This window comes from Ursus arctos, unplaced genomic scaffold (assembly GCF_023065955.2).
Source record: "Ursus arctos isolate Adak ecotype North America unplaced genomic scaffold, UrsArc2.0 scaffold_2, whole genome shotgun sequence".
Lineage (NCBI taxonomy): Eukaryota > Metazoa > Chordata > Mammalia > Carnivora > Ursidae > Ursus > Ursus arctos.
Window position 1 is genome coordinate 20,858,864 of NW_026622874.1, and position 25,908 is coordinate 20,884,771.

The 25,908-nt window shown below is 34.7% G+C and overlaps 1 protein-coding gene across 5 annotated transcripts in view; it reads right to left on the reverse strand.

Moving 5' to 3' along the window:
* Nucleotides 1-25,908, reverse strand: part of HMCN1 (hemicentin 1) — a 467,709-nt gene that overhangs the window by 75,198 nt on the left and 366,603 nt on the right. For all 5 annotated transcript variants that reach the window (XM_026509232.4, XM_044387879.3, XM_044387878.3 and 2 more), the window contains exons 58-71: nucleotides 23,972-24,133; nucleotides 22,913-23,026; nucleotides 22,591-22,793; nucleotides 22,212-22,293; nucleotides 21,974-22,105; nucleotides 21,293-21,442; nucleotides 18,857-19,016; nucleotides 16,697-16,821; nucleotides 16,288-16,471; nucleotides 15,582-15,679; nucleotides 14,365-14,643; nucleotides 8,019-8,215; nucleotides 4,393-4,474; nucleotides 2,892-3,028 (exon numbers count right to left, since the gene is read on the reverse strand). In XM_026509232.4, the coding sequence (XP_026365017.3) occupies nucleotides 2,892-3,028; nucleotides 4,393-4,474; nucleotides 8,019-8,215; nucleotides 14,365-14,643; nucleotides 15,582-15,679; nucleotides 16,288-16,471; nucleotides 16,697-16,821; nucleotides 18,857-19,016; nucleotides 21,293-21,442; nucleotides 21,974-22,105; nucleotides 22,212-22,293; nucleotides 22,591-22,793; nucleotides 22,913-23,026; nucleotides 23,972-24,133 (2,105 nt within the window). The remainder of the gene's footprint in view (nucleotides 1-2,891; nucleotides 3,029-4,392; nucleotides 4,475-8,018; nucleotides 8,216-14,364; nucleotides 14,644-15,581; nucleotides 15,680-16,287; nucleotides 16,472-16,696; nucleotides 16,822-18,856; nucleotides 19,017-21,292; nucleotides 21,443-21,973; nucleotides 22,106-22,211; nucleotides 22,294-22,590; nucleotides 22,794-22,912; nucleotides 23,027-23,971; nucleotides 24,134-25,908) is intronic.

Consider the following 25,908-nt stretch of genomic DNA (forward strand, 5'->3'; position numbering starts at 1 on the left):
ATGCAGGGCTCAATCCCAGGACCCTGGGATCATGACCTGAGCTGAAGGCAGATGCTTAACCTACGGAGCCACCCTGGTGCCCCTCTCTGGGCCTTTCATTGCTATAGGGGCTATTAGTGAAAAAATTTTATTACCTCTGATGAGAATAAGTAATTTCTTAAATATATATGTTAAGTTTTATAAAGCATATATTTGTAATTTTTTTACATGGGTATAGCAGAGTTTTAGGCTAATAAAAAATTTCAGAGTTGATTCTTTCAATGTTTTTGTTCCATGAACATCAGTAAGTTCTGCGAACTCATCAAGTCTCACTACAATATTTTCTGGTTCTCTTCCAATTGGGCACCAGTGATTCTTCCAAATCTGACTTCTTTCTTCAGATAGAATCTCATTCTCAGCTGATGCTGTTGCTTCCTACTCCATGCAGAAAACCAAAGTCCTGTGCCTGCAGTTCTCTCCTCCTCCCACCTTACATGTGAATGCAACTGTCTCTGTGGAAAAAGGTCAGCCCTTTTGTCCAAGGCTAATCTCTTCACCTGTGACCAGGGTCCCATTCCTTCTCTGTCCAACACACATTATCCTATAAACTTCTCTTTCTCTCTCCTATATCTTCAGTCTTTCTTTCAGTAAATAAACATATAAAATCTCTTCTATATTTCAAAAATAGGCCATAATTATTTCCATTCCCTCTTCTTCCTTAACTCCCCCAACAACTGTAATCTATCTTTTCCTTTGATCACTCTATTGAAGAACCATTGTTCTGATCTTTAATCACTTCTGTGTATTGCCAAAACCATGGACATAACTTAATTTGCATCTTAATGGACTCTGCCAACCACTTCCTCTCTTTTCCTTGGCTTTTAGTAATATCTCCTATACTTAATTCTATCTCTCCAAGTCCTCCTTCTCAGTTCTGATCTTTTCTTCTTCCTTTGCTCACCTTATAATTATTAGTTTTGCCTTAAATTCTGTTCTCATTTATAGGTTATCTTACACTGTGTGCTTTCTGCTCAACTTCATACAAACCTATGGCTTCAACAACTGGTCATACATACCATGGAGGACTACCAAGTCAAAGACGTTTTTGATGAAATAGGAACTCATATTTCTTCATACTTTTTAGACTCTCCACTTGGATAATATATGGTAATTCAAACTCAAAATACGTGAACCTGAACTCCTCTCTTTTTTCATAACTGTTGAACTCACCCTGTCCCAGTACTAACATCATAGCAGGTATTAGCCTAAACTTCTCCATCATCAACATTCACTCAGTCTCTATCCGAACACCTAATAGTTGTTTGTTTGTTTGTTTTTAGGAGAAAGAGAGTGCATATGCATGCAAGTGGGGGTTGGGGAGGAAGAGGGGGAGAGGAGGAGGGAGAGGGAGAGAGAATCTTAAGCAGACTCCGCAATGAATGCAGAGCCTATCGTGGGGCTCAGTCCCATGACCCTGAGATCATGACCTGAGCCAAAACCAAGAGACAGACGTTTAACCGACTGCACCACCCAGGCACCCCTGAACACCTAATAGTTTTGAGTGAAATGCACACATTGGAGATAAAACTGTGGAGAAAAAGTAAGAACATGAAAGGTCTTGTGAGCTAAGTGGGATAGTTTAACCTGAATCCTGAAATCTATGTGGAATCATCAAAGGATTTTAATCAAGGCCTATTTCAGCCACACCAAGGTACTTTGCAGTTCCTGCAAGAGTAACATTCATTCTCCCGTAATGGCTTTGTAGATGCCATTACCTGTGATTAGAATCCCCTTCTTCTTTCTTGCCCAGTATTCACCCATCATTTAAAACTGAACTCACCCTTTCCGAGAGGCTCCTCTGAGCTCTTCCTTACCCTGTAGTCTGATTATTTGCTTCTTTTCTGTTTTCAGAAAATGCTATACATCACTCTGACATATGAGTCATATCCATGCTCTTTGATTTACTTATATGTCTTTTCAAGTAGTCTGTGAGCTCCTTGAGGGTCATGACTACTCTAAGTAGCAATTGTAGTGCCTACCGTTAGTAGGGTTACAATAAGTAGAGAAACTGAGGCACAGGAACGTTAAGTGATACCCATGATAATTTAGCATGTAAGTAACTCTCAGAATCCAGTCTGGTTTTGGTCCTTTGGTATGGTTTGGTGGTGGTGGAAGTCTTTCTGCCTTAGGTGTTAGGGGACTTAATCTCCTTTTATAATTAGGCACAGTGTAACACAGTAGGTTACAGTAACAGGATGAGGAAAAACAAAAGGAGGGAAAAAAGGAAAAGTAACTACTAGAATAAGAACAATGAGAGCATTCAAGGTCAAGGCTCTGAGCCAACCCTAAAAGGCTATTTAGGATCCTGGGCTGTGACACTCTGTGACAGCAGACAGATATCACATGAGCATGGGAAGCTTTAGAGAGCCAGTAAATGTGTTCTTCAAGGATTCCAGTCTTACATTCCTGGTATCCAAGGATATCACATAGATCCTGGGGGACCCTCCTCAGGTCCCAGTTTATTCCAGAAAAATTTAGTGAGAGGTTTGCCCACGACACTTGGCAGGAGAGGTCAGTTCTTTTGAGATGATTCCTTCCCTCTCAAGTAAAGAAATAGCTGAGTGTTTCAAATCCAATTTTAATCCACAGGCGATACATACTTGCAACAATTTACATACTTGCAACAATTTACAGAGTGTCTGTATCAAAATACCTGTCTTTTGACCCATAACTAGTTAATAACTACCCAAGCACAGGCTGAGAAAAGAAGGCTGATTAAAAGACCCTGTGCCTACCCCTTCAATGTCGAATAACAGTAGCCTAATGTTGTTTGGTTTTGTGTACCTACCAAGACCCTACAGTTGATTTTTTTTTCCCCTCAAAATGGATTTGTGGAACTTAGCAAGATTTACCTGTAACCGTTCTCCATTTTTAAGCCAAGTGATTACAGGTGGGGGCACTGCATCCGATTTGCATTCCAATGTCACTTGTCTGTTCCGTAACACAGTGAAATCCTGGGACTCATCAGTGCCAGCAATATTAGGGGGTACTGGGTGTGAGAACAAACATGGCAGAGGCTTTCAATAAACAAGATATAAAAATGATCTGAATTATCTTAGGTTTTCAACAAATGTTGCTTCTGTTATATAAAATAAGAGGCATAAACTTAAAACATTACTCATTCAATTTGTAGTACAAATGATTGCCAGTAGTAGACTTTTTTTTTTTAAGTCTTACTCTGTACTTTCACATATATAAAGTAATGAAATTCTTCCAATGGTCACATGAATGACAGGATCAGTAATATAATCACATTATTATTACCACTTACCAAGTAAAGAAACTAAGGCACAAAGAAAGGATTTCTTAACCAGGTTCCACACTTGGTAAGAATTTTCTCTGAACATCAGATTTCCAAACTACTACATCAGGGTCTCTTCCACCATAATATAGAGAAATGTATATACTTTCATAATAGTAAGAAATATATCTTTTAATGTGACTTTTATATACAGAATTTTCATGTCAATTAATGGTAGGTCTAATTTGTGTGTAGGGCTGCTGGGAGGAGGGGGGCACCTAAATTACAGACAATCTGCACTGCCTAGTCATCTAGGCTAAGACAATGAAATAAGTATCTTCTGCTCGGTTTTTTAAATGTTCCCATCCATAAAGAGTAAATCTTATCTCTATGTTGAAATCATACTGACCTGAGTCTAAATGGCCCAACTTTTCTAGAAGGTAATTTGGCAATAAACTTCAGAGCTTTAAATGTGTATATGTGTATGTGTAATCAAGCAAGTGTACTTATAGAAATTTATCAAAATAAAAGAATTAAGGGAACAGGCCAATATGTAGGCACAAAGATGTCTATAACGGTATTCCTTATACTGGTAAAAATACAAGAACAGCTTAAATATCCAAAAACAGGGAATGGGTTAAATAAATGATGGCATATTCATAAAACGGGACACTAGGCCATCACTAAAAAGTGTTATAAAAATGTATTTTTTGATATGAAAACATGTTCACCAAATCATTAAAAGAGATGAAAAACATGTTTGATACTATACGTTGTAGGGCACATTTCTGTGACAAAACATTTGTATGCAAAAAAGCCCTTGTGTAATGAGACTGGATGACACATTTTCTTCTTTATCATAATTTATGATTTTAAATAAAGAACTATGAATTATTTGTACAGGAACAAAATGAGTAAGTCAAAAAGTCCACTGAAGTATTTCCAAAAAGCACTTACTCAGCCAAATACAAGAATCAGATTTGCAAAATACATATTTCCTTATACATAAACATATCTTATGATGTGCTATGGAGTTGCCCCTTGTTCCATAAATTATGGCTTCTAGTTAGGTGTTAGTAATGATAGATTGCAGGACATTTTGCCAAATTTACCATGCACTCTCACTAAATATTCTTTATCATCATCTCCTGCAGTACTGGATGCCAGACACGTATATCTTCCTGTATCTTCCACCTGCAAAATCCAAATAAGTGAATTACACAATGTTAACATGTCAGTTTTCGTGATGAGAGTAAGTATTCACTTGAATGAATATAAAGTCTCACACAAAACAACATATCATTAAGATAGCACAATTAAAATTTAATAAACTGTTTCAACATTTGTGATTAGCTCTCTATAAAACTATGTTTTAAGAGGGTTTCGATATCTGATCTTAAAATGTTTGCACGTTAGGTATATTTAATAATCTTGGAAAAGGCAGATACATATAGGACTTAGCACCAGAGGTCACAGACAAGACACACAATGATTAAACAAATAAGTACTTATGGACTTAAATAGTAGATTTTAAATTTCAATTGGCATCTTCCTGAAGGAAATGAAATATAATTTATCAGGTAAACAAAATAAAATATCAGGTTATTTAAATAAAGTACATTAATACCACATTTTGAATGTACCTTTGGTAAACATGGTGAAACAAAAGAGCTATATTATACAATCTGGCTGTAAATAGTGTCAGACTGACAGCATAATCTACTATTATCTGACTAAAACCAGAAACATTTCTTTAAAATCCCCGTGCATAGTTTCCACTGGAAGTATTAGTTTTCCTTCATATGTTTGACATTGTGTAGACATGGCCCATGCTTACGTATGCATAAAATATACTCTGGAAAACAGATGATCTTACATCTGTGAAAAATGTATTTTGGAAAAGCAGAAAAATCCTGTTTTCATTTATTTTACTACTTGAACATTCCTAGAATATTGTGAATTTTTAAATTCTTACATTCAAAACTGACTTTATAGGTTATGGAAAAACTTTTTGGTAGACTGCAAAAACTCCTTCAAAAAAATTTAAGACTAGTATGTTTGCAAAAATACTTAAATGCAACTTTAAGAAGAATGACACTCACATAGGCCTTCAATTAAGAATTTAAAATGACGTGCCAAGGCCTAGAGAATAATTTTTGCATTTCCCATCATATATCTAAAGCCTTTAAAACTTGATTTTTCTCTATCAACTCACTTTATTCCTAATTAATATTGTCCTTTCTGCTTGTTTTGACTTAACCAAACTTGAACAGTCATTCGTGTCTACTCTTAAATCTTGCCTCCTCCAATAAGCATTTCCTGACAATTTGTGCCCTTCTGGGTGTCTACAGTCATCATTTGTAGCTATATTTTCTAAACTATGTTCTGTTTATAGGGTGTCAGAAAAGTTACAGTTAATCAAATTTCTCTAGAGTAGTATTTTGCAGTATTGTTGACATGCAGTATGGCTCACAAAGGAGAGGAAGGTATTGTATATAAAGTTTTCCAATTCTATTTGGTTACAGAATTTCCCCCATTGGAATAACTCACAGAACTAGTATTTGATGGAAGATATTTTAGGAAACCCCTGTCTCTACCACACAGTTTGGAATTTGCAAAGCTTCCAGTATGTGTCAGGCATCACTCTATATCACAGATACATACACGAAGAGACAAAGTTCAGATAAGTGAAATATAACGTATAATGTACAAAATGCTCTGAAAACACAGAAGAGCAGAAGAACCAAGATCAGTCTTGGGACTTGATAACATTTAATTTTCTACTTCTAAAATATCTTGAATGGTTTTCTTACTGTTTCTTTTCCAAATTTTATCGTGTGTATAGTTTTATATCCCCCAGACAACTGGAAACTTCTCAAAGGCTGAGACATGTTTTATGTGTTACGTTTGTATTCTCCACAACAGCTAGCTCATGTGGGTCACCATCTAACACTCGGTGGGATCTTTGTCTCCCTTTGTTAAACCCAACTATACAATGTTTCCATTTAAGACCTACTATGACGTGGCCTTAATCTTCCTTTTAAGCTTTATTTGTCGTTATTCCTTTTTAATTATAATTCTATTCCACACAGTTCCCTGTCTCCTTACATTACGAAATTCTTTTGGTTCCTTTTTTATCTGTTGAAATTCTTTTTTTTTTTTTCAAGTTGTAATTGGCAGAATTTCCTTCTTTTTATTGCGAGTCTAAAAAAGACAAATTCATAGAAACAGAGTACAATTGTGGTTACAGGAGGCTAGGATGGGAGAAATGGAGACATGTCGAACAGAAGGTACAAATTTCCATTTGTAAGGTCAATAAGTTCTGGAGATCTAATGTAAAGTATGGTGACAAAAGTTAGCAATTTTGTATTATACACTTGATATTTGCTAAGAGAGTAGGTATTTATTACTTATTTTAATTGAGATATAATTGACATATGACATTGTGTAAACTTAAGTTGTAAAATGTATTCATTTGATGCATTTATTTTTTTTAATAATAATTTTTTTATTATATCTGTTGAAATTCTAACATTGAAGGATTTTCATCCGGTAAGTGGTTTGACAGCTTAACTCGAGTTTTCTCTGAGTTACTGCAATGCTTGACAGGGAGAAAAAAGGGAAATGGAAGGTGTGTTCTTCTTGATATTGGAAACAAGGAGTGTGCTGAGTTCCACTGAACAGGCTTTTGAAGCAGTTGTAGGATTAAGACCCAGCTCTATCACGGAACAGTGGTGAGTACTTGGCAGGCAAGTACTTGATCTCTCTGTGCCTGTTTCTGATTGTGTAGAATGGAGATGAAGACTGCCTCACAGAGTTGTCATTGAGAGTCACCGGTGTGATAGAGCCCAGAGCTGAACGCAGGACTGACACAGTAGACAATTCATAGCCCTTAGCTCTCTTTCTCCAGTTCCCTTTCCTTCCTCCTTCCTCAGTGAAAATGCACACAGAATATAATTAAATAATTTGTTATTCCTTGTTTCAACGGATGTTGATTATCACAACAATAGCAGCAGGAAAAACAATTCTAACTCTACTTAACATTACTACATGTCTGTGGCACTAGTCTAAGCATATCATGTTAGATGATCTTTTAAATCCTCAAGTGTAGGAGTTAGGTATTGTTACTATTTTTATCCCAAAGTTACAGATGAGGGTATTAGGGCACAGATGGAGAATATCTGTAATATAAGGTTTGTCTTCGTTAGTAAAATAGAAGATCGTTATAACAAGGCATCCCAGACATACTTCTCTTTAATATATTTACGTTTCTGATTAATTTCCTTAAACACAAACTAAAAGAAGTCAATTTTACTGAATTGTTTGAAAAATTGTGTCCCTTCAGATTTTTATGTCTGCAAGTTAATTTTGGAAATCAAAATTGCTCTTTGAGGCCTCATATGTATATATGTCGAACTGCTTTTTGCTAGTTCTGTAAAGGCCTACCTGGCACAAATTAAGAGCTTCGGGAAATATTCACTTATAGCACTGCGAAAAAACTTACAAAAATTAAAGTATCTTGCTTTCTTCCGAGTTTAACATGATACTTCTACTGCTCCTTTTTAGTCATGTTTCCCTGTGTCTATCCAAGCATGCATACCATAGAGCCAACCGACCTTTGTTAAGGTTACAGAGAGGGATTTATGATCCATTTAAAACATAATTTCTCCATTTTGCCTATATTAGCAAGTGAGAAGGACAACCCAGGATAAAATAATTTTTTGACTTTGACACTTACCTGAGCACTAGATATTCGAAGAACCTCTCCACCTCCAAGAGTTTGCATCTGATCTGTCTGTGGGAGGGGCCGCCCATCCTTCATCCAGGTAATTTTAGGAGTTGGGATTCCAGAAGCAAAGCAGGTAAGTTCAAGTGGATTATTAACAATCACTGATATCTCTACAGGTTCTTCTGATCCATTGATATGAGGTGGTTCTATATAAAGGGAATTAAAAACAACAACAAAATAAACTTGCCGTTTGATAAAATACTGCTGATTAGAAAAAGTTTAAAAGAAAATTCATCTCAAATTTATGTTCGTGTAATACAAATTGGTTGAAACATAGATACCAAAATGATCCTTCCTAGATGTTACTGCCATTTGTCACTGGCACTATTTTAAAAGGGATGGCTCATGTCTATCAGAGATCATGAAGTAAATGGCAACCCAGTGCAAGGCAACTATAGCTTGGCAACTGGGATTCAGATCATTAGAGCAGTCTCACCTAATTGCAAAGATTGAAGAACAATAAAAACTAAACTCATCTTGTACCATTTTTTAAAGAGAGGTACTTCCAGAGAGTAGTGTGTTTTTGTACCTTCTGAATATCTATTGTTTCTACAAAAGCTCCAAGCAAATGCTGTGGAATTCTGCTATCATCTTTTCCATGCAGAACTTTAAGAGGAAACAGTGACTAAGCAGAAGAAAAAACAGTTATATTTGGAGACTATTTCTGCATAAAACACATTTGTTATGTCTGGGCAGAAATAATTTCCTTTTTTGTTATTTATATTTCTAAATTACCTTTCTCAGGAGGATGTTAAAGAATCTAAACACTTGGAAGAAACACCATGGTTCCTTCTTCCCAACTATTCTCAAGTTTAGGAATCCCTTTAAAACAGTCTTTTCATACCATGATCATTCAAGTTTTCTATGAACATTTCCAGCTTACTATTTCACAAGGCAGCCAAAATAGCTGTTGGACAGCTCCAAGGATTAGACTTTTTTTTTTTTTTTTTTTTTTTTAAATCAGGCACATAATTTAGAAGAGAGGTTCACAGCAGAGTATCTGGAGGCAAAAAGCCCAAGTTTGAATCCTGGATCCAAAAATCATTAGCTTAGTGGATTTGGGCAAACCTCTAAAATAAGAATAGCACTATTACTTAACTAATGGGATCATTGTGAGGATTCGGTGAGATATTCTATAAACTACACATTTCGTTTCTGTTTCTGAATATGTTTTATTTTATAATTAAAGGTTTTTAAAAAAGTTATTCCTACTACAATGTCTACTATAGCTGTTGGTATTTTTTATTAAAACCTGCTTATTAAAAAGAAAAAAAATTTCCACCTACGGTCCTTGTTTTCTTTTCTGGAGAAAGACAATATATTAAATCTATACTCCTTTTCAGATTACAATTAAGAACTCAGAGTTTCTTAACCACTGACCCACATGACCTCTTTTTTACTTTCATTCATCTTACATACTGCTGTCAAAACCCATTTTTAAGTGCATTTTCGAGTGATCCAAGATTTCTTGCTAAAAGGATTTCAGTGTTTCCATGTTGCTTACTGAATTAAACAAAAACTCTTCATCATGGCTTCCAGAGTTTTGTAAAAGGTTTTTATATTTATAACATTATGTACTTTTAAAATACTTACATGTAACGTAGGCTTCAAATTAGACTACTTCTTTACCTCAACAAGTACAGTCTTTTCTTGCTCTGTAACATTACTAATGCCATTCCTTCTACTGTTAAATCTTCCAATAGTCCCATCCCCTAACTGAGCATGTTCAAATACTATCAAGGTCACATTAATATCATTAAACTCATTTGTAAAAACTGTAAATCTTTTGATTCTCTCAACACCAACAATAAAATTTCTCTCCCTTTTAATTTCCAAAGCATGTTGCTTGTATCACTCAAAAGTACTTATCTGATTCTCCATTTGATTCCCTTTATTTATTGGTTATTTACCATGTTTTAGTCACTATGGATACAAAGATTAATTAGGCACGACCTTTATCCTCAAAGCGTATAGTCGCTAGATTTAAACAACATCAGCAATAATAGAAACAGCATGTTCCCACCTGATTCAAACTCCCAGTCAACAGACCTTAACAGATAGTTGCTAAGTGACTAAGAACTATTTTATTCTGTGTCTTGTCCACATGTCTTATACTTTGGACAGAGTAGGAGATGCACCTACCACGATGACTCCAGAACTTACGTTTTTAGCTTATATCTCTTTTCTGAGCTTGAGATCCACAAATCCAATTATCAGATAAACTTCTCCAGTGGACTATTTTGACACTACTTCAATTTCAACATGTATTCAGACAGAACCTGTTACCTTATTCCTCAAAACCTGGTCCTTTTCCATCATTTCCTGCATTTATGTGATGGGTCTACCAATCATTCAGTCATATAAGCCAGAAACTCGGAGCCACCCTTGATATCTTCTTCATCACTCTTCTATATCCAAATCCTCAAGTAAGTCCTAATACTTCTACCTGCCATTATTTCTAAATACATTTTTCCTCTTACTTCCATTAGTAATCTGAGCTACACTACTATTCACTTGGACTAACATCACCTGTTTCCTGCCTTTAGGTACCCACCCAATATTATCTATTTGTTTCTTTCACATTAACAGACCCCAATTTTGTTAGGGCTGTCCGTGTACTAAAAACTCCATTTCCTAGCCTCTGTAGTAGATGGTAGATGGAAGGGTGTGTGGAGATTCTGATCAATCAGATGTAAATGGAAGTGGTTTTGTAGGGATTCTAAGAAAGTCCCTAGAGGGGCAACTCTTCACCTTTCCTCTCTTTCCTGCTCTGTTGTTGCATCTAGTGATGCGGGGAGTGACCAGACAATGCATGATCACTGACCAACCATGATGTAAAGGCCAAGAGAACTGTAAATATCTGAATTGGTTCACCAGCGTAACTACTGCCTACATCCAGACACCTCACTCAGCAAGAAAAACAAAAGTTATTTGCTCAAGCTGCCAGACTTAGACTCTGCTATTCACGGCCAAATACAACTCCTAATAATACACGGGTCTCTCAGAATCTACTCTTGTCCTTCTCCAAGTAGATCTCCACTTTGCAGTCACAGTGGTTTTTTCAAACTGTAGTTCTACTCATGGCACTCCACTTATTAGAACTTTTAATGGTTTTCCAGTGTTCTAGGATAAAAACCAAATTTTTAACGTGGATAATAAAGCTCTTCATAGCCTGGACCCTGTCGAAACCCCTTAGCTTTATTTGTATGAGCTTTTTCCTTGTTTTCAATATTTGAGTTATGCTGGACTTTTCAGAATCACTAACATATCATGACACCTTCCACCATGTGGATAGCATTAAGCTAAGAATAGCAGTTCCCCAGGTTAGGACGGTTACTTTCACATTTGGAGTGTTGCATTGATCCAAGTGAAGACTTTTTCAGGTTTTAATGGAATTAGCTTTCAACAGATGCCAGAATGCTGAATTTTCTCATTTTTCTGCTGAGACAGTTTTCAAATCTGTTTTAAGAAAATATTATCCTTATAAACCCTGTACCTAGGAAGGTTGTCCTTTGTACACGATGCTAGCAATATCGTTGTTATTTTCTTGCTCAGTTTTCTTTCTTTTTTTTAAACAGTAAATGTTTTATTTTTTATTTTTTATAATAATTTTTATTATGTTTTTTAGTCACCATACAGTACATCCCTAGTTTTTGATGTAATGTGTAATGTTCCATGATTTATTACTTGCATATAACACCCAGTGCACCATGCAATACGTGCCCTCCTTACTACCCATCACTGGCCTATCCCAATCTCCCACCCCTCTCCCCTCTGAAGCCCTCAGTTTGTTTCCCAGAGTCCACAGTCTCTCATGTTTCATTCCCCCTTCTGTGTACTCCCCCTTCATTCTTCCCTTCCTTCTCCTATCGATCTTCCTACTTTTCAGGTTCCATAAATGAGTGAACCATATAATTGTCCTTCTCTGCTTGACTTATTTCGCTTAGCATAATCTCCTCCAGTCCCATCCATGTTGCTGCAAATGTTGTGAAATCGTTCTTTTTGATGACTGAGTAATATTCCATTATATATATGGACCACATCTTCTTAATCTAGTCATCTGTTGAAGGGCATCTCGGCTCCTTCCACAATTTAGCTATTGTGGACAATGCTGCTATGAACATTGGGGTGCATATGGCCCTTCTCTTCACTACGTCTGTATCTTTGGGTAAATACCCAGTAGTGCAATTGCTGGATCATAGGGTAACTCAATTTTTAACTTTTTAAGGGACCTCCACACTGTTTTCCAAAGTGGCTATACCAACTTGCATTCCCACCAACAGTGTAAGAGGGATCCCCTTTCTCCACATCCTCTCCAACATTTGTTGTTTCCTGCCTTGTCAATTTTTGCCATTCTAAGTGGCGTAAGGTGGTATCTCAATGTGGTTTTGATTTGAATTTCCCTGATGGCTAATGATTTTGAACATTTTTTCATGTGTCTGTTAGCCATTTGTATGTCTTCATTGGAAAAGTGTCTGTTTGTATCTTCTGCCCATTTTTTGATTTGATTATTTGTTTCCCATGTATTGAGTTTGAGAAGTTCTTTGTAGATCTTGGATACTAATCTTTTATCTGTAGTGTCATTTGCAAATATCTCTTCAATAAATGGTGCTGGGAAAATTGGAAAGCTATATGCAGAAGAATGAAACTTGACCACTTTCTCACACCATACACAAAGATAAATTCCAAATGGATGAAAGACCTCGATGTGAGACAGGAATCCATCAAAATCATAGAGGAGAACATTGGCTGCAACCTCTTTGATATCGGCCACAGCAACTTTTTTCATGACACATCTCCAAAGGCAAGAGAAACAAAAGAAAAAAATGAACTTGTGGGACTTCATCAAGATAAAAAGCTTCTGCACAGCCAAGGAAACAGTCAAAAAAACTAAGAGGCAGCCCATGGAATGGGAGAAGATCTTGCTCAGTTTTCTATATCCAGAAATGCCCTGGGATGAGATTCTGCTGCTTGGTTCTCGGAATTTCTAGAGGAGCATGCTTTCTCCCTTTCCCACCGCCACATGTTGGACCAGGCCATATGTCACATACATAGTAGGTGTAGAGCAATTATTTGTGACATGATGACTGGAAACATGCCTGGCCCATAACGTATAGTCAATAGTTAATACTTCATATGTGAATAATGTACAAGAGCACATTTATGTCATCTCCTGTTATTCCTGATACTCTGTGAATTGGTGTACAGGAATTTGTTATTTTAGCCTTCCTTATCAACACACTCCTCTGTCTTTTGTCTCTAAATACCCTGGAGTACCTCCTCCACTACTACCCTTCATTCTAAGGAACACTCATCTATACCACAGTCTCTTCTTTGTTTATTTAGATAGCATTCTGCCTCCTTCTCCAGTTAAAACTTCCTTCAACCCAGCTAGCAAGCATCTAATTCCATTCAGTTTAATCCAATGAATAAATATCACATGTCAAATGCCATGCTAAATCCTGGGAATATAGAAATAGGTAAGGTGGGTACTGCCCATCACAGAGCTTAGCTAAGGATAAAGCAGACTTTTAAAGGTACACAAATGATTAAATTGGTATAGGTACTATAAGAAAGACTACAGGGCATTCTGAATACATACGCTAGCATCATGCCAAAATTATTCTTTCTGTTCCTTGTGAAGTATATTTTGTTCTGTGAGGAGCCTGAGATTTTACCTATATTGTAGTGGAAAAACAAACCGAACCCCCCCCAAAATAATTAATTATGGAAATAGTTCATCTCATTCATCTTCATTTCTCTACCAAAGTCAAAATTTTTGACTTCTCTTTATTTTGTATCTCTAATTTTGTTTTCTGTTTATATCACTTGTTTGCATGTAGAACATTGTAATACACATTTCAAATATTTGCTTTAATGCACACAAGAGTAAATGGAACTAGACTATTTGAAATGACTATTAAAACTATTAGATTGGATCATTTGAAAAGACTGAAATAACATAAAATAGTATAAATATGCTTTTCCATTAAATTGGTATTTATCAAGAGCTTTAATTCTTGAAAAAACTTAAAAATCTACTTATCAATTGTTTGTATGATTTTGTTAAAATTTTATAAGTAGGAGTTTTCGTCTTTTAGACAGATAAGGAACAAAATAATTTAAATTTAACATGCTTCAGGTAAGAGTAAATCTAGGTAAATTACAAAACAAAAATATGAAATACAATGAAGTTTTTACAAATTTTGTCCCCATAGCAAGTGACTCTAAGAATTACACTTATTTACTAAATCTTTGTTGTTACTTATTTCCAAATTACTGAATGTTTACATACCCAGGACCTTCAGGATAAAGTGTTTGCTGACTTCTCCAGCTTCATTTGAGGCAATGCAGATGTACCTCCCCGAATCTTCAGTCTCTGCTTCGTTGAGCTGAAGAACCATTCCTTGAGAGCTTATTGTCAGACGGGTATTAGGACCCAGAGGCTGGCCATCTCTAAGCCAGGACATCCTGGGAGTTGGGGTTCCATCTGTAAAGCATGTCATGGAGGTAGAACTACCCTTGACTATTGTGATCTCCTCTGTTCCCATTGCATTGTCCAGATTGGGTGGCACTATGCAGAAAACAAAACAGGTCTATTATAATTTGAGACCAACTTAGATAAAAAATATTTTTTAATGGCTCAGTTAGTTCTATATTGTTTCTTTTTTTTTAATAATAATATTTTTTATTATATTATGTTAGTGTTTCTATGATCTATTAAAATATAGACTTTAAGATAGCATATAAATAATTGCTAACTATTATAAAAACAGGTATTAAATACACTTATTATTAACCTTCCAAAATATTAGCAATGAAACCTCCGGCTTGTTTTCTTGTTGAACACACAAAATTTAAATGTGGTTTAAGTTTTAGCCATTTTTTCACTTCTTAGGTTTGCCTCTTTAATTTGTTACAATATATATTATAGTTTCAGAAGTATATTTTCAACTGCTGTATGTGGAATAAATAAAATAATATTAGTTTCTAGAGTAAGCTTATATACAATCCAATAAAATTAATTTGTAGGCTATAGTAAATAGTTACTTAGCTGTTCTGAGATGTTCTTGGAATCTAGAAATTTGAACCAGTAAACCTTAATATTTCAGAAATGGAATGTTTTCAGTTCTCTCTCTGTCTACGCACACACATACACATGAAGACATATCTGCACATATTCATTCATATTTTAAATACTCAAAATGAGCCACTAATACTATTAGAAAACAGACTGAACTTTCTCTTTGTATGAAAAGACTGTTCCTTGTGTCTGGATTGAGATGCTATTTTTAAAAATGTAGATTTGACTTAAGGCAAAATTTCAGGTTAGAAGAGTATTTTGACAAAAAGACTGTATGTTTCAATATATATGGACCCCTTGGGAGAAAAGGCATTCTTTCCTAGTTAGCAAGATCCTATTTTACCAATTCTTTCTGATATGTCAATATCTAACTATAAGCCTGTTGCTTAATATTGTAAAGTTCAGTACTAGAGTCATCTCGGACATACCAAAAACTCGAAGACTATAACGTTTATTATCCACCCCAGCTCTGTTGGAGGCCACACATGTGTACACGGCAACATCAGACACCTGAGCTCTCACAATCCTGAAAAACAATTTGACCCAATAATTCATAATTTAATCCCATTCAACATACACAAAGAAAATATTTCTGATTTATACACAGATGACTAATGTTGGGAAATGTTAGTTATGAAGCTTATAACAATCCACCACAAAATACAGATGCCTCAAATGCAATTTGTTCTACAAATTGATTAGGCACTGACAGTAAGCCATTAAAAATATAATGTAATTTAAGAGTGAATATTTTTCTAATATACATTAATAAAGAATGATGCTAACATGAAAATCACATGATTGCAGTACGCATCTTCCTATTATTTTGCCACAGAAAGTTTTCTCTAAAATAGTTCTTGGAAATACATACACTATCGATAGATATGTCTGTCTATGAAAGACCTATTTTATACAAATTTACTAAAACATGAGCATTTAAATAAGAATTTAAAAAACCATTTCAGTTTTATAATTGTATCCTCCTTCTTCTAAAAAGATACTGAAAGGGAAAAATAAACAAACAATAGTAAAAATTTTGGAAAAAACATTTCTTAAACACCGTCTAGATAAAGTTAGAGCCTATAATCACAGTGACTTTATCCGTCTAGCAAATCAGACAAGGTAAAAGCTGACCTGACAACCTGCCCTCCTGATAGCAACCGGATATGGGAGGAGAGAGGCAGAGGAAGTCCATTCTTTAGCCAGTTTATCTGTGGTGGAGGTGTCCCTGTGGCTCTGCATTCAATGTTTATTGAAGTATCCACCAAAGCCATTAGTTTCTCTGCTTCTTCTTTATTACCCTTAATTGCAGGTGGAACTATGTCATGCAGAAAATGAGAGAGAGATAAGGGGTGGGTGTGCATTACTAGTTCAAATCATTTCAACTACAGTTGCCCATACTGCTGCTTTTTATCCCAAAAGCAAATGGCAGTGACATCAGATTTTAAAACTAGATGCTTCAGACACCTACTGCTGGACCTTCATTTCTACTGATAGATTCCCAAGGGAGCAGAGTCAAAAGAGAGTGAAATGTCATATTTACCATAGACATTCAAGTTAAAAATTCGGTCTTCTTCTCCAGCAGGGTTAGTAGCGACGCATGTGTATTTCCCCACGTTAGATGGGAGAGCTCCATAAATGTTTAATGTACTGCCATCTGCAGTCACCCTATAGGAAACACCATAGTAAAGGCACTGAGATGATTCTTGTGAAGCCAAGAGCTGGAAAGCTCACTCCGGGTTATTGTGTTCTTTAAAGAAATACCACCGTAAAATGCACCTCCATCTTAGATATATAATGGTTCATATCTTTTTCATGAAGTACATGGAAGTCTGTTAAAGTCAGAGCTACTAAAACTGATGGAGATTTCAGGCAATCAACTAAAATTCTACAGAACCAGATAAAATTCATGTCTTATACCCACCACTTCCTTATGAGAGAAACCGGAAATGAAATCAGATTGGGAACTTCCCTCTCCAAATCAAAGACATGTTTTTCTCAAAGTTAGAATACTTTTTCCTTAGTTACCATATAAGGTTTGGATTAAATGAAAACTATTTTAAAATTCCGGTATAAAATTTGAAGAACGTTATAATGAAAAACTAAAAGAAATTATATCTTAAAAAACTAACTATAAATGACTTAGCAATATTTTTAATGAGAATACGATAACTTATTTAAACTGTGACAACTCACTATTATGTACAGGTATATTTTGCAAAAATTTTTCCACAAATTGCTAGAGCTTTTCCCTCGAATTACATAATAGTAAATAACTACACAGTTAGATGATCAAAGATATTTTAAAAGTTAAGATTATTACATTATTGATTCCCTTCAGAAGCCATTTAATTATCAAATTTTCTATGTTTTAAAAAGAGATTAAATGGTTTTCTACAGTTATTCTTACAACAGTGATTTTATTAGAATCTTCCAATGTCAAAAGTAAATATTCCACTTCTACCATATCATATTATTAAATATAATTATTGAAAATTACCAAAAAAAGGAAGTTACAATATTATTATGAGCCTACAGTATTTTTTCATTTTTAAAATATGAATTTTAAAATTCCATTGGTTTAGTCATATGAATAAACAAAAAAGAAGGTTGCCAGAACCAAAGGACAGTAATAAGTTGACACTGAAAAATACTTTGATTGGCAAATTATTCTGTTTGCAAACCCTATACATTTTGTAGAGCTGTGAACAAATAATCAGTAAGTTAGATATAAGTGCATCTGGGATCTTATTGTAAGGGAAAGTGACAGATCACAAATTCCTAGGTATAAGTATTATCATATGAGATCTTTAGGTCCCACCACCTATCTAGTACTTGGCTTGCAATGTTGATACCAGCTGACTTAATAAAAAATAATTAAATATTTGTTAACTATTGAGATATGTCCACACCAAAGAAATAAAACTTAAAACATATCTCTAAAATATTATTTGGCAATTTACCCAATCTTCTAACGGGAACAAATATCTAAATTTTAACATAAAATGACTTCAAAGAAAATAACGTTTACTTATCTTTCTTTAAATTATATATATTCAATTCATTGACTAGAAAACTAGAAAAATTCAGTCTAAACCCTAAATTTAAAATACTGGTTTAAAATGATAAGGCTTACAATACATTTAATTAATGCTTACTCATGCATTCATGGTTCTTCAAATAATTGTAATTACTCTGATATTTGTGTACAATGGGGTTTTGTGATGAAGTAATCTAGTAGAGAGTAGAACTCTGGATTGTTTTTCTAAAGCATTTATTGTTGAAAGTAGCAGGAAGCCCTTACCATATTGTTATTCCATCTCTACGCAGTTTGTTGTATGGTTAACAAGTATCAGCGGAAAATGGGATTTGGACAAATCACTACAAGGAATGAACTAGGTTATGATGATACTGTCTTTTTTTCAAAATGAGCCAAGCACTCATTCACTCATTGATGTTGATGGATACGGAAAACCTGTACACACACACACACACACACACACACACACACACACACTTTTGAGCAAATTCTCAAAGGAGAATTTCTGTGTCCAGCTCTTTAAATTCTTATTTTTTCTTTCTGAATACAATGATAGCCAAGGTCCCATGAGACTGAATTTGGTATTTTTCATGTGAAATTTGAAGCATAAAGCATTATAGAATACCTTACAATGAATGATGCAAAGATTCTTTTAAAACATACCGGATTCTTTCTGTTTCACTGCTATTTATGGGCTTTCCATCTCTAAGCCATTGAATAAGTGGGGTGGGAATGCCATTTGCATTGCAGGCCAGCTCAACGTTTTCCCCCTGAAGAACGCTGACTTCACTTGGAATTTCAGCACCAGCAATACTTGGAGGAACTTTGGGGAAATGATTAAGATTTTCATTAACGAGGCACAAGGTTATAAATTCTAACAAATACAACAGAATCATAGAACAATATGCCATTTTTTCATATCTTTCCTAGATTGTGGTTCAACATCCAACCATTATTATACTCATAAATTACTTTTAAATGAGGACTAGGTCGAGGAATCATTTCAATATTCTTCTTATATTTGTAAGTTGATACAATTATTTAGTCATATGGGCTGGTGACAAATCTATCTCATGGGTGTACTTCCTGGCCAAATGAATCACTTTTAGATTAAATCCTCAGTATAGTTCAGGAGAATGTTTTACAAAATCTTGGCATCAATGTCTGAGAAAAGTATCTAAGTTGGTTGTTATTCTCTTCATAATGCAATTTAAAAATTATTTATTCTGAACAATGGATATGCTTAGCGTATGTTTCAAGATCCAATCATTTCTATACTCTTTCTGGCCATCTTTGCTTTTCACTTTAATTATTTGATTGAGAGATAATGTATAATGAAAATATTGACAATGGTTTCAAGCAGAAACACATTTGAATTCCTCTTCTAAATAATTATGGTAATGTGCTGGAAGGTAGCTCACACCAGCTCACAAGAGCCAATTTTACACATCTTCCCTCCTCTCCATGTTCACTGACATCATGTTGGGAGCTTGAAGTGGGACACAGTGGGAATATTTATACCATAGAAACTGGCAGATGATTGGCTACAAGTCAGGACCTTTTTGTCTGCAATCAGTTGTTAAATATTTACCAGCACATCACTTTATAGCCTCTAAAAATCTCATTTTAGTCATCCAGAAGACAATAATAATTGTACCAAATTTGCCGAATTTAGAGTTACTAAATTAGTTGAATCAATGAGAGTTTTCATGAGAAATGTAATGAGTATCTAATATATGACAAGTACTGGACTAGGCCCTATACACATATTTCTAGTCCTGTGGCATGATAACATATACAGTCTGGTAAAATGTTTGGTCATACCACATTCTTCATGATTAGTACTTATAATTTATTAATGCATTAAACAAAATTAACCATAATTTCTGATGCTGAATCTCTGAATATTTATTTTTCTCTTTTTGCTTTTGAAATCTCAAAGCATCACTAATCAGAGAAACCACCAATACTCATAAACTTATTTCAATTTTTCTTTAATTTTAATTTTTAGGTGATGGATTTTAATCTTATTTTGCAATATATACATTATCAAATCATTATATTGTGCACCTTAAACTTATACAATGTTATATGTCAATTATATCTCAATAAAACTAAAAAAATTAATATTTTTGAAGTTAGCTTTAGCAGAGTCCGAAACAGGTAGATAATAAATATTCAGTTACTTCTATAATTTATGTGAAATTCTTTTCATAGTACCTGTAATAAACTTAGAAAAAACTAGCATTCAACTTAGTTTCAAGTTCCATTTCAACTTGAACATTAGGCAAAAAGTAATAATCAGAGGTTTACTGAAAATTAAAAGTAAGCAAGTTCTCCCTCCAGTGCTCAATATTATGCTGAACACAGTAGGTGTTAATTAAGTGTTGGATGAAATAATGCTCCTTATTCTTACCCCAAAATAGTATAAGATTCATGCTTACTTGAAATTTACCTAATCCCTAACTTGTTAGAACACACTAATCTCTTCATGAGTTAAATCTTACTTACCTAAATAAAGGTGAACAGATCTATAGGCTTAACTCAAAATAAATTATATCAGATTAAAACAAATAAGTAATTCAATAGAATATATACTATTGGAAAGTAATCATTTCAGTAAACATGAAAAAAAGAGATTATGAAATTTCTATTATTCTTTTTTCCATAGTTATGACCATTTTCATGAAAATACAAATCTACTGATAAATGTAGGACAGAAAATTGACAATATTTTTGTGTATCTAAAGGTATTTTGTAAGTCACGTCATTAGGCTCTATACCCTAAACTTAGACAGTGTTTATATCTCAACAAAACTGGAAAAAAATAATATATCAAAAAATATGAAACAAAGGTATTCTGAATCAATTATAAATGATCTCTTTAGATGTAGCCTTATTTTGTACTATAGAGAAAATATAATAAAGAAACTGAAGGTGGATCAGAGTGTACCCCACATACCTTGTTGGGTTTTTTTTAAAAAAAAATTTAAGCTTATAAGCTCTACACCCAATGTGGGGTTGAACTCATGACCCCAAGATCAAGAGTCACATGCTCTACTGGCTTAGCCAGCCAGGTGCACCCCATATCCCACTTACCTTGAATTGAAAGAATGTAATTTTTCTGTGCTTTTCCCTCTGTATTTGATGCAATGCATGTATAGTTTCCACTATCTGAATGCTGAGACCGAGCAATTTGGAGTTTGCTACCTCCAGACAAAATATGTACTTCAAGTGAGTCAGAGTTTTCTAGAAGTGAAAATAAAGCAAAACAAAATATAAAAAACTTTTATGTTTAACAACTCCACAATTCACCATAATATATATTATTTTTTTAAAGATTTATTTATTTGACAGAGAGAGCCCGCAAGTGGGGGGAGGGGCAGAGGAAGAGGAAGAGCTGAGCGTGGAGCTCTGCACGGGGCTTAACCCCAGGACCCCGAGATCACGACCTGAACTGAAATCAAGAGTCAGCCACTCAACCGACTGAGACACCTAGGTGTCCCAATATATCTTATTTTATGAAATAAATATGTTTCTTAAAAGTTCTTCCTTTGTACTTTCATTTTAAATGAGAGCCTTCTTTGAAAAAGGAAATAAGAAAAATCTCTACGTAATGAATAACCATTTTATATGTCTATTCTGTAAGTTTATATTTCAGTACATTAGGCTTTTTGGATTAAACACAGCTATAAGCATAATACTGAAATGTGCTTGTTTATTAATCTAGTGAATTAAAAGCAAAAGAAAACAAAAATGAAAACTGCACAACCATATTACCTATGGGCTTGTGGTTCTTTAACCATGCGATTGTGGGAGGTGGGATTCCAGTGGCATCACACGTTAAGGTCACAGGATTGCTGATTGTCTCAACAACCACTTCATTTTCAGTCCCTTCGATACTGGGTGGCACTGTGAAAAGACAGAAGAAAATCACGTGTCCTCTTTAAGCTAATTCAGGACACTTTCATTTGCATATCTGGGGGAAAAAAGAGTTGTATTAGAGGCAGATGCTCACCATATACATTGAGGTGGAAATTTTTATCATCCCGTCCTGCTACATTTATAGCTCTACATACATACTGGCCTGTGTCAGATACCTAAAAGAAAAAGATACTATTGTATGTGCTCCATTAAGTTACAGATGACCAATCACACTGTTCCAGTGTAGATTAAATCATCAGTCATCTTTATGCTCCAATGCCCCATTCTAATTGCCTCCTACAATCCTGCTTTTTTATTAATACAAAAATGAAACTAAGGTCAATAGCATTGATGATGCTGTTTTTAAATAAAACTCGTTCTTCGCTGTAGTAAAGGCAACATGCAACTACCAGTTCTTTCTTCCATAATCCCACCACCGAGTCATGACACACAAACAAGAATAAAAGATGCACCTCCGCTTTCTTGATGTGCAGCGTTTGTCCATCTGCTAAAATCTCCAAGTGAGTAGACTCTGTTATCATCTGCCCATTCTTATACCAGGTGATGACTGGAGGGGGGACAGCATTTGACTCACACTCCAAGGACACTGAGGTCCCCTCTCTTACATTAACTACAGAAAGAGATTCACTGCCATGATCTTTAATGCTTGGGGGCACTGAGGGTGGGAAACAAGAACAGAAGGATTTTTTTTTTTTTTCATTAAGATGCTCAGATAGAAAGTATCTAATACCAGTTTAAAAATGAAAGAATTTTATGAGGAGAGTTAAGACAAACCATAAACAGTCAGGAAAACTTTTTTCTTGCTTTCACCAGCTTGGTTGATAGCTATACAAGTGTATTCACCACCATCAGATACCTTTGCCCGGATAATTTGCAGAGTTCGACCACCTGTGGGCAAATACAATGCAAATTGAAGAGCGGCATAGAGGTTGTTTTATTTTTTTATTTATTTTATTTTATTTTTTTTTTTTTAAAGATTTTATTTATTTATTCGACAGAGATAGAGACAGCCAGTGAGAGAGGGAACACAAGCAGGGGGAGTGGGAGAGGAAGAAGCAGGCTCATAGCGGAGGAGCCTGATGTGGGGCTCGATCCAAGAACGCCGGGATCACGCCCTGAGCCAAAGGCAGACGCATAACCGCTGTGCCACCCAGGCGCCCCCTAGAGGTTGTTTTAATAACTGTTTTATCAATAAGATAAACAGCAAAATGTATCCTTTCTCTTACAGTAAAATTTCCCATTCAAAATGAAAGAACTGATTTAAATTGCATGTCTTTGATCCTTCCTTTTCCTTTGATCTCAGTATTTATTCTACTTCCTTATAAAGAAATAAATTCATAAAATTTTTCTCCCCAGTAACCAAACATAAATAGTAGAATTGTTTGATACAGGTTCTAGTGAGCAAACAGTAACTGTACTACAGTCAAAATATGTTAACAAGTATTTTCTGGGTTTAAATATCCCGCAGTGTAGAAGTGATTGTCTGTCGGTCTATTTATCTATCCTCAAGGAGCTTTAGGATGAATTAAAAACAACCAGTGATTTTATCCAGTGAAAGCACTGTTTGTTAGTCTATCACGCCCAAGGAATTACTAAGAAGTTTGTTCCTAAATGTCATAATTTCTTGAAAGTAGACCTTGTTACTGTATGTTCCCACTGAAATAAATCTATACAATCTTATCCTAATGGCCCCAAATGGATAAAGAGAGGCATTTAATGTGAACAAATAAAAGGAACAAGACAAAAGTTTTGAAAGAGAGTTAAGTTGATGCCATTTGTATTGAGAAAAGTGAGAAAGTTTTGCCCACCATTTAAGAGTAATAAGTTCCTTACCAGGCACAATAAGAGCATTTGTATTTAGCTTGATAGGCTGTTCATTCTTGAACCAGCTGAGATCCGGAGGTGGAAAACCAGAGACCTCACAGGTCAAAGAGATGAAATTGTTCACCACAACAGTGAGATTTTCAGGGTTAGGACCAATGACACTTGGAGGAACTATAATAGTAAATATATTCAAAGTGAAATCTGATATTATCTGTAATACATATTCCAATTTGTTAATATAAACCCGACCACTATAGTCTGCTAAAGCAATGAGTTAATGATAGCTAATTATTTAGCTTTTTCTCTTAGAATTCCTTAATGCCTTCATCAAACTCATTTCCATCAGTTTTGTTTTCCGACTTGAAAGAGAATACTAGACTTTTCAAAGAAAGAATTATTGTGCATTTTATTTGTAAATGTAGCTGGCAATTCTTAAGATGGTTTTGTCAATGTATAAAGAAAGACCTAATAGCACTTTTTATTCGGTACATTTGAATATTCTTGTATTTAATATTACATCATTATTTATAGTTTTATCTTACTGCTTATAGCAACAGTAGAGTAGAAATTTAATCTATCAACAAATTATACAGGTTATTTTGACAATGTAAATAAATGACATTCAAGATGAGCAGAAAATTTAAGAAATAAACAATGCTATGGTTTATTCTTGAAACAAAAAAGAATTCCAGAAGCAAAAGCAGTATGGCAAAAAGGTGGAGTAAAAAAGAATGAAATTAACAATGCAATGTCATTTATACATATTAAAACATGCATATGAAACAATAGAGTTTTAAAAGAACACACAGACATAGAAGGTATAATATCATACACATTTGAATGGTTTCCTATGAAAGGAGGGGGGAAACAGGAGCAAGGAATTGGCATAAAAATGAATGAATACATGAATGAATATTTTAAAAAATAAAAGTAAAGATGGATCTTGTTCAGGCCAATGATGATAGTGACACATGAACTAAGAAATGCAATTAATATAACACTCTTTTATATTAAAACTGAGGTCTTAAAACATCAAAAACAAAAGTAAAACTTCAAAAAGGCAAAATTTCTTTTACTATCACATGGTTGTTTTTCACCCACTAATTAATTTTAGTATTTATTCATTCATTTATCGAATATTTATTATTTATTGTATTCTAGACATTGTGCTAAGTGCTGATACAGTGTGAAAATGTAATAGACATAGAGATAATAGTTTGACAGTAATGACAGACATTGAACTAAAAATAACAGTTAACATTTTTTTGAATGGATATGTTGTGCCAGGCAGTGTTCTGAACACTTTGCATATACTATCGCACAAACACTTCACATATACTATTGAATCCTCATACAACCTCATGTGTTAAATACAGTTCTTATCCTCATATTAGAGATGAGGATGCTGAGACAGAAAAGTTGGCATCTTGCCTAAGGTTTCACAAGCAGTTACTGAAAGAAGAGACCCAAAGATTGTTGTCTGGCTCTAGAGCCCTTATTCTTAGCTGCTGTTATATACTGCCTAGTAATTACAAGTATGATGAGTGTTAAACAGAAGAGTAGGGTGACAACAGGGAACCCACCTAATTTCGGAATCAGGAGGAGGAAGTGATGTTGAAGAAGATACTGAAATATGACCAGGAATAAGTTAAGTGAAAGACAGAAAATGGGTGTACTTCCCAGAAAGAAGGCATAATATATACAAAGGCCCAAATGGAGAAAAGAACCCAGCAGCTAGAAGGCTTGCATGACCAGAGTTTGAAGAACAAGGTTAGGAGAGATGGACAGAGAATTAAAGGACCAAGCAAAGGTAAGATCTTATAAGGTCTCTGGGACCCATTCATTAAGAATGTTGAAATATGGCCTCAGGAATGGGAAGCTGAAGCGTGGTTTAATCAAAAATTAATTTAAGAGATATCAATCTGGCTACAGGGGAGAGAACTAAT